The sequence below is a fragment of the Pteropus alecto genome, unplaced genomic scaffold, assembly GCF_000325575.1.
Source record: "Pteropus alecto unplaced genomic scaffold, ASM32557v1 scaffold339, whole genome shotgun sequence".
Lineage (NCBI taxonomy): Eukaryota > Metazoa > Chordata > Mammalia > Chiroptera > Pteropodidae > Pteropus > Pteropus alecto.
The window spans coordinates 310,903-320,098 of record NW_006442509.1 but is presented as its reverse complement, the minus strand read 5'-3'; the positions used below and the strand labels follow the sequence as shown (position 1 = coordinate 320,098).

General features: G+C 65.7%; 1 protein-coding gene across 3 annotated transcripts in view; it reads left to right on the top strand.

The window, feature by feature from the left end:
• ICOSLG (inducible T cell costimulator ligand) overlaps nucleotides 1–7,440 on the top strand; it is a 10,091-nt gene extending 2,651 nt beyond the window's left edge. For 2 of the 3 annotated variants that reach the window (XR_003043361.1, XR_001517845.2), the window contains exons 2-6: nucleotides 712–752; nucleotides 1,623–1,970; nucleotides 2,538–2,831; nucleotides 3,474–3,828; nucleotides 4,196–4,334. Coding sequence is in view for 1 of the 3 variants with exons in the window: in XM_025040307.1 (XP_024896075.1) it covers nucleotides 712–752; nucleotides 1,623–1,970; nucleotides 2,538–2,831; nucleotides 4,196–4,360; nucleotides 4,875–4,910; nucleotides 5,796–5,806 (895 nt within the window). In the remaining 2 variants the exon portion in view is untranslated. Of the gene's footprint in view, nucleotides 1–711; nucleotides 753–1,622; nucleotides 1,971–2,537; nucleotides 2,832–3,473; nucleotides 3,829–4,195; nucleotides 4,361–4,874; nucleotides 4,911–5,795 lie in introns of those variants that run through there. The other variant, XM_025040307.1, reaches the window with a different exon arrangement.
• Nucleotides 7,441–9,196: the final 1,756 nt, after the last annotated feature.

The window sequence follows — 9,196 nt, the reverse complement described above, 5'->3', positions numbered from 1 at the left end:
GACAAGGGACGCGTCTCCAGGCAGTCGATGGTAGCTCTCAAGGGCGGGGGCCTCTGTGGGTCCAGAGCTCAGGGGACACAGCACCCTGGGAGGCCTGAGGGAGGGGTGGCCAGGCCGAAGCTCATCGGGCACAGAGGCTTCCGTGGGAGCTGCCAGGAGCCTCCTAAGCCCCGAAGTGGCCTTGCCCCCTTGCCAATCGACGGCCCGCCAGCTGGGACGTGCCTCCGACGTTGTTTCAGAATGAGCCAGTCCCTTCGGGGGTGTCCCGCAGCGCGCCCCACTCTGCCCTTGGCCCTCTCAGATCCCTAAAATCTCCCAAAACCTGAAAGCAGCTCTTGCTGTGAGCATCCAGGAAGTGTTTTTTTTGTCGGTTTCTTATTTTTTTTGTAATTTCACACAATTTCTTGGATCCATTCCCTGCATGGCTGGGCCACCAAGGGTTCAAGGCCGTGGCCTTGGCGGTGCCTCTCACTACCCTTTCTCACATCATTTTGCTGGGGGTTTCCTTAGCAAGGGAGCTGGCTGGTGGCGGGGACAGTCCTGGCCCTCTCCCTGAGTCTCAGCAGGGACCCTGGGCCGCGGGGCCGGTTGGCTGTGGATGTCACATTTCCGGGAGGGGCATAGCCTGCTCCTCCCACGAGGAGCGGGCCGCCCGCTGCCGGCCACCTGAGGAAGCGAGACTCAGCTGTCCTGTCTCTGGTTCCTTTCCAGCCCCGGCCTGCTCCTGCTGCTGCTCAGCGGCCTGCGAGCCGGTAAGTTCTCCAGAGGCCGTCTGACGGGGACCCGGGGTGCAGGCGTCAGCAGCGGCCCTTCCTGCTTTTCCCAGGGCCCCCATGAGAAAGCTGGGCCCCGAGCCCGAGTAGCATGTAGGCCCAAAGGCCGCAGCGGGGACGCTCATCCAGAGACCCGGGGGTTCTTGTTGGACGGGGTGCCAGGCGGCGGGGCAGTGCCCTTCCTCCTGCAGGTTCCAGTCCTCTGCTTTCCAGGGGAGGCAAGAGCTTCCGGCTCTCCTGGCTCTTGGCCGGGGTCAGCCCTGGGGAGCCCCCGAAACCACAGCTTCTGAAGAGCAAGGAGCAGGGTCGCGCACTGCAGTCGAGGCCGAGGCCTGTGAGCCCTCCAGCCCGAGGGTGGCGGGGGCAGGGGACACGGCTGCTCTCGCTGCAGGCAGCTACGCGGCTGCACGTGGGTGAAGCCACTCTGGGCACACGCCACCAGCCTTTTCTGATGTACAAGCAGTGTTATACGAGGCCACTGTTGAGAAGCGGACGTGTTCTTTTAAATGACTCAGTTTTTAAAAACCTTTTCCATTTGAATTCATTATAAACCCCCAAGAAGTAGCAATAGGAGTGCATCAGGGTCCCAGGGTCCCGTGGTCCCCGTTTCTCCCGTGCTAGCCTGTCACATACCGAGGGCGCGCCAGCCCTGGGGGACACAGCGCAGGAGCTTGGCGCACCCGTCTGGGTGTCAGGTACCGCCTTCCGGGGCGTGTCTGGCGGACACGTCCCTCGTTTTGACGTGAGTTGGAGCCGGTGTTGGGGTCTCGTCCCCAGGAAGCCCCCAGCCCTCCCGGGGTAGTTCCGCGAGCTCGGAGAATGAATTTCGTCCTGTTTGAACCTTTGCAGATGTTCAAGAAAAGGAAGTCAGGGCGATGGTGGGTAGCGACGTCAAGCTGAGCTGCGTCGACTCCCAAGAAAACACTTTCAACTTAAACGAACTTTTCGTTTATTGGCAAATCAGCGTCACTGGCAAACCGAAAACCGTGACTTACTACCTGTCCACGAACGGCTCCGTGGGCCACGACGATAACCAGTATAAGGGCCGGGCCGAGCTGTCACTGGACGGCATGAGACGGGGCGACTTCTCGCTGCGTCTGTACAACGTCACCCCCCAAGACGAGCAGAAGTTTAACTGCCTGGTGTTCAGGAATTTGGAGAGGGTTTTGAATGTGGTGGTCACGCTGCACGTGGCAGGTAAGGGTGTCGGCGTGGCGGCTGACCGCACCGCAGCCTCACGGCCCGGCGGGAGGGGGTCGACAGGTGGGTTTCAGGCTCAGACCCGGTTCTTCCCGCGAAGTGAACCCGGTCAGCGTTACAGGCTCCCGCGTAACCGCGTGTGCAGCTGAACTGGTTGGAAATCCTCCCGCCTGCAGGAAAGCTGTGTGTGAGCGGGGGCCGCCTCGTCTCTCCGAAGCCCCCTACCTAAGCTTGCCGCCTCTGCCTCGGACTCGCCACGTCAACTCAAACGAGATTTTTAAAATGAAATTTGGAGAGATTACTGAAAGCGATCAGAATTTAGGAAGATTAGAGCCGACAGGCAGCTCAGGGCGCAGCGTGTGCCGCCGGAGCCCAGTGAGGCCGGCCGCTCGGGGCAGGGAGTGGGTGCCGGTTGCCACCCCCGGGGCGAGTGGGGGCGACTCTTGGGCAGAACAGGGCCAGCGCCCAAAACCCAGACCACAGCCCTGGTCCCGCCCTCTAACTCGGCCCCGGGTGTGGGCGCCATCAGTGTCTGACCTCAGGACCTGGCCCCCCTCCCCACAGCGAACTACAGCATGCCCAAGGTCAGCACCCCCCAGGACCAGGACGAGGAGCTCACGTTCACGTGTAGGTCGACGGACGGCTACCCCAGGCCCAACGTGTACTGGATCAACAGGACGGACAACAGCCTGCTGAGCAAGGCCCTGCACAACAGCTCGGTCTCCCTGAACAGCCGGGGCCTGTACGACGTGGTCAGCGTGCTGAGGGTCCCCCGGACCCCCAACCTGGACGTTGGCTGCTGCATCGAGAATGTGCTTCTGCACCAGAATCTGACGGTCAGCAGCCAGGCCGAGACAGGTACGGCCCACCAGGGTCTGCACGCTGGCCCCAGCCCAGGGCGGGGGCCCGGGCGACCCGAGAGATCTTCACGGGCAGAAGACAGAGTCCCTGTGAGGTGACCGGCGGGGGCTGGAGCAGAGAGGACAGTCAGGCGCTCTGACGCGATCCTGCGTCTGGGGTGCGCCGGGCCGGGCGCTCCCTGCAACCATGCAACTTAGTGGTCACTCACGGGCCGGTTTGGTGGCCTGTTTCGCAGATGAGGGACCAAGGCTCTGGAGGCCTTTGTGACGCCTCAAAGCCCCAGGCCTAGGCAGCGACAGCGCTGGGATCGAAGCCCAGGCCTGCACAGCCCCTACCCAAGCTCTTTGCCTCTGGCCATGTGCCCCCTGGGAAGGCCAGACCCCCCACGATAGCGGGCCTTCCCATGGGAGGGCACAGATGCTGACTCCCCCACAGAGGCCGCGGGGTCCCTGGGCCCTGCCTGCTGCAGGAAAGGGTGCCCATCACGTAACCCGCGGGCCCCAGTGCACAGTGGGAAGGAGGGCCGAGCTTCTGGGTCAGGAGTGAGGATGCCGAGCATCGCACCAGGCACAGGCCCCTGAGCGTGGGCCCTGTGAGCCTGCTCAGGTCACAGGCCGTGACGCGGGCCCCCACCACCAGGAACTCCTGCAGAGCTGGACACAGTCCTTCTCCAAGTCGGGGCAGCCTGTGACTCATCGGTCAGGGTCTCTGAGCCTGAAGGGACCAGGACAAGGGCTGCACGGAAGAGGCCACCTCCGCCTCCCAGCCAGCGTCCTCCGTGGCGGAGCAGCCCGGCCAGCAGCGGGGAGGGGAACCGGAAGGTCCTCCTGAGGCAGTGGCCGCACCCCGGCTCCGCCGTGGGACACCCCGGGGAGCCTGTGGCAGCCCCCATGCCCAGACCCGGGGTGGGGAGCGGCTGCTGATGGGAACGGGGTCTCCCTTCGGATGACAAAAAAGTCCTGGAGTCCGAGAATGGCTGCGGCTGCATGACCTCGTGAGTGTGCTGCATGCCACCGACCCGCTCACCTCGAAGTGGTTAATTTCACGTTACATGAATTTGACAAAAAACTAGAAAAGAAGTTAAATGATTAAGTTAAATGTGAAAAGCAGTGGGGGGGAAGCCTCCTTCCCGCCACGCCCCTCCCCCAGGATGGCGGGGTCACATGTGACGCGGGCGGAGTGAGGTGTGGCCTTCCCCCCTGCAGGGGAAGGCCTCCGCTCAGCCTCCTGTCCACACGCCACAAGCCGGCGCAGGGCGGCGCTCCGGGGCCGGTGCCCCGCACACCGTCCCCCCCCGGGCGGGAAGAGGCCCCTGTCCCCCCCCGCCGGCCCATCTCGACATCTGCCCCTCTTTCTAATAGGAACATCCACGGGAACCAAAAGCAGCATCACGGAGCCTGGCGGCACCGCCCGCGAGGGGAAGTCCAACGCCCTGGTGGCCGTGCTCGTGCTGGGCCTGGTCGCGGTGGCGGTGGCAGTGGGCTGGGCGTGCCGGAGCTGGCGCCTGCCCTGCCGGCGCTATGCAGGTACCAGGCGGGGCACGAGCCCGTGGCCGGCACGTGTCGGGTGGGAGTGAGGGTTCTCGCCGTTCTCAGGACGTTTAAAAGCTCTGCAAGGGGTCGGTCCCCTTGGGGTGCAGTCTGGCAGTGTTCACGTCTGGATGGGGGTTTGCGGCCACGGTCTGGGCCCCGGGCTCCCGACACCAGCTCACAGGTCTGGGGCGGGAAGGGCGGCCTCCGAATCAGAGGGCAGGACGCAGTTCGTTGTCTTGAACGCTGAGCTGCCTCCGGTCCCCACGAGGCTGGCTGTCGGATCCTGGCCCCACTGGGCAGACCCAGGAAGCCCGCGTTTTGTGCATGTGATATAAGGTAGATCTCAGAAGAGGCTAAGAAGCCCAGAAGGTGGGCACGGGGACCCCAGGGCCAGCAAGAGGCCTGCAGGCCGGCCCAGGGGCTCAGGGCATCTCCCGGGTCGGTGGGCCTCCACGCAGGCCCCTCCCCGCTTGCCGCCTGCCCTCACGTCTCTGGTTTGTTCCAACAGGTGCCCAGGCTGTGAGGCCCGAGCTGGAGCTCACCGGTGAGTTTGCTGAGAGGGGGGAGGCTGGGGGAGGAAGCGCTCGTGACATGTGCCCAGGTGGCTTGTCAGCCGCTTTAGTATCTGCCGTTTGGCACAAGCAATACTTGGTGACCAGTACGGAAATGCTAACGTTGTCAGAGACACCGAAGTCCCCAGGGAAGGCACCCCCCCCGGCCCCCTCCCGCACGCAGTCCTGTCCTCGTAGATGCTCACCGGGGTCGGGTCATGGAATTTTTAAACATATGCAGAAGCAGGAGCCTGGGACAGTGACCCCCGGGTATGTCCACTGAGCCTCCGTCCTTACTGCCTCTGTGCACACTCCCGCCACCCCACGGGGGCTCCAGCGAGTCCAGACATTCAATCCTGTGTGATGGCACAGCTGTCTGGTGTCTCCTGGTGGAGGGTGGCGCCCCGTGGCTCTGTAAACAAAGGACCTGTCCCGTCTGGGAAGCATTTACCCGCAGCCTCGGTCTGCGAGGGGCTCTGTAGGCAGACCCGCCCTCGCCTGCTAACGCCTCAGGCAAATGGCCGCACCTGTCAGAGTCCCATTTCTCAGCTTTGGGAAGGGGTCATCCTGGGGAGGGTGCGCCCTGGTTCCCGGAGCACCCACCACGGGTGGCCCGCCCGTTCGCCTGCCGAGCCTGGGCCACGTAGACTGGCTGATGCACGCCCGGGCCCACGCAGGCAGCTCCGGGTCACTGGAGCACAGCTTGCTGAGGACTTGGGGCCTCCCGATCCCAGGCTCAAAGGAGGCGGAACTTTTGCAGGCAGCTGTCGGGAACCCGTAGTGCCACCGTCCTGAGTCCCGAGACAGTCAGTCTCTGCCTCCAAAAGGACGACGAGCAGCCACGGCGTTTGACTTCCGTCCTTTCTCTTCCCTCCCAGACCACGTCTGATGAGACTCACCGCCCAGGACGTGGACGGGGCTTCTGTGAGATGCCACGAGGACGGGCGTCACACGGCAGCTTGAGAACTGACTCGAGCAGGCTGGTGGCCGAGGGGGACCATCTGCCCCAACCTGCACCACTGACGACGGGCCTCACGGACAGAGCCTCCTGCCTGGAGGGGACACGCAGAGGCCTCCCCTGCAGAGACGGCGCTTGGCCCCGGGGAGGCCTCACAGACAGAGCCTCCTGCCTGGAGGGGACACGCAGAGGCTTCCCCTGCAGAGACGGCGCTTGGCCCCGGGGCGCCTCCCTGGTCCCACAGCAGCTCTGGGACGCATCTCCGAGCGGGAGGGCGCCCCACCGCCACTGCCGAGGAGCAGAGCAGAAAGGGCCCAGGATGGCTCCTTCCCACCAGCCGCCCTGGCCCTGCCGGCCCCCCAGCCTGCACCCAACCTGCGCTGCGGCCAGGGGCTCCCACGCTGCCTGTGCTGGTGTGCACCCCAAACGCAGAAAACAGCCGATTTGGCTTCCTTTAGGGGATCCTCCGAGAGGGCGTCCGACCTCGGCTATGGGGGCCAAAAGCCAGGGCTCCATCTGGGGGCCGCACAGGGGAGTCATGAGGAGAAGCCTCCCCAGAAGGGACCACCAGGGGCCTCGGAGTGGGGCAGCGGCACGGACGGCAGGGCGCTCGGCAAGGCACAGGAATTCCCCGAGTGCGCGTGTGGCTCCCGCCCCGCCGCCCACCGCCCGCCGCCTCCTGCCCGGCCCGCGCTGAGAACCCCAGGGTGATGGAGACCCCGCTCGTTGCCAGGGCCCTCCCGGGCGATGGGAGACTGGCAGTGGCCCTGTTGTCTGGAATGAATCAAGCAGTAAAATGTTTCCAGAATGTTCTGCCAAGGAGCCTGCCAGATGCGTAGCCCGGGAAGGCGGGGCGGGGCGGCTTCCCCGCAGTCATTTAGTGCTGCCGGCCCCAGACCCCAGCGTGGCCCCGAGGTGAAGCCACGTCCAGCACGCGCTCCGAGGACGCGCGTGTCTGTGTCTGGGACAGCTGCTTGTTAATGAGTGCGAGGGGCCCCCCAGACCTTCACCGCGAAAGCACGGGAAGACCAGGGCCAGTCTGCAGGGACAGAGGGGTGCCGACCGCATCGGGAGCAAAGAGGCCCTGGGGCGCCGGGAGGCGGCGAGCAGTGCTTGTCCCCGAGACTGACTGAAGCTGGACAGACGCGCCTTCCCCCACCACCCCAAGCCCGCGGAGGCCCCCACAGTGCCCCAGCCCCAGCCGCCTGGCGCCCTCAGCAGACCTGGAGGGAGGGGCCTGGGCCGAGGGGCTGGAGTCTCGCAGGCGGCGGGTCGGAGACGGACACACCGGGGGCCTGGTTGGGCCACCCCGCAGCACTGCCCTGGGCCCCCACGGCCTTGGGGTGCTCTGCACGCAGGGCCCTGCCTTGGGCCTGCAGAAGACCGGACTGGCCTCCGGGACACACCTGTGTCCTCGCGGCTCATGCTGGCACTCCTCCTTCGGCCCCAGGGTCCCCGTCTGTCACTGTGCCTTTTGTACACGGGCCGGATGCCCACGTCGCGCACCTGCCCCTGCCACCTTGGTTTGAGCCAATACAGATGGCGGCCACGTCCGGTGGCTTTGACGTCCCGGCTCGTCCTTCTTGCAGGTCGGGGCCCCTGCCTCGTGCCAGCGGCTCTCACCGAGGGGACTTCTGTCCCCAGGGGACACGGGGCCAGGCTAGAGGTCTTTCCCCAGTCCCGGTGGGGGCTGCTGCTGGCCTCTGACGGGGGGGAGGCGCACAGAGGGCCCACACGGCTGCGTCTGGTGCGAGGGTAGGTCCTTGCCCCCAAGGGTACTTCCCGCAGGGCAGGCAGGGTGAGCCCGGCCCCTGCCCCGCACCCATCCGCACTGGGTCTCAGGGTGCCATGAGGCTCGTGGCCAGGTCCAGGGCGGTCCAGGTCAGCCCCGTCCACCCAGCACGGCCCCTGGGTCCTGATGCCCTCAGCCCAGAGGCCGGCGTCTGCGCCCCTGGTCATGCTCGGAGCCGGCCGGGATCCAGCACCATCGGCATCCTGGTGTCTGGGCGCCCTTCACTCCTGCACCAGCCACCCGCCCTGCACACAGTAGGTGCGCAGTAAACACCCATCAGAAGGTGGGGCCGGGGCTAGTGACAGGACGGCCCACCTCAAGGACAGGAAGGAAGCAGCCACCAATGTGACTCTGCCTGTCCGTGTGCCTCTTCCCCTCCTGCAAGGACCGGTTCTGATCCGACCCAGGACAGTTCTGGAACCAGGCTCTGCCTGCTGGCCCCTGCAGCTTGGGCTCTCCCTCTCCCCGTGGCCACCACGCTGAGGTGGGCAGCTGTGGCTTGAGAGCACTGTCCAGGTCTGGGCACCTCAAGAAGAGGCTGCCCAGTGCAGCCATGGCCACGGCCCCGGGCCGGCGATGCCAGTCAGGTGGGTGGCCGGCCTCCCGCGGGTCTCTGGCCCCACGGCGGCGCGTTCGGCTGTGTTTCCACCCACGCCCAGCCTTGCGGAGAGGACACCTCTGCCGAGGAGGCAGCCGCTCTCGTCTGACCCGGGACAGCACTGTCCTTGGCGACTGTCCCCCACACACGGCCCAGAGGTCATCAGGGCTGGAGAGCGATAGTCCCAGTGGTCTCCTGGCCCAGAGTCCCCGGCCACCATCTGTCCTGCCCCAACCAAGCCCCCTGCTGCATGCTGGATGCCCCCCAGCCCAGAACAGCCTCGCCCTGGTCTCCAGCCCCCAGAGTCCCACGGGTGACAGTCTCTTCAGTGACCACTAGACACCTAGCGCTTCCTTGAATCCATGTCGGTCCTGCTTAGACAAGGAGACAGGACAGGTTGGGGAGGGCGGGGCCGGGCAGCTCCTGAGCGTGGTGGGCGGACCCCTGCCCCCCAGAATTCAGGGGCCTCCTGTCCATCAGCTTGTCTGCAGCGGCCAGAGGTGTGGCCTGGGCTCCGGGAAGACGCTTCCGCTACAGTCTCTGGTGACAGGGAACAGCGCGTGCTTCCCTGGGGGGGCCCCCTGCACTCCAGCAACACAAACACTGAAAAGCTGCTACATCCAGGAGCGGTGTGGGACCCTGGCCGGCACACGTGTGTTAGGATCGAAGGCCCCAAGGACCCTGCCCTAGGCCTTGGCAGGGGTGAGGGGTGTCCAGGCTGAGACCTGTCCAGTCCCTCCCCCACAGTCCTCCCTGGCCCTCCGCCTCATCCTGTGGTCTGGGCCCAGGGCTCTGCCCTTCCCCTGAGAGAATGTGAGTCACCTCCCTGAGTTCCTGGCCCCTTGATCCTGAGTCTGCCTGGGGCAGGTGCCAGGGCTGCTGGGAACAGCCGACCAGCAGGGAGGGGCCTGGGAGGGGCCGCCCCAGGCCA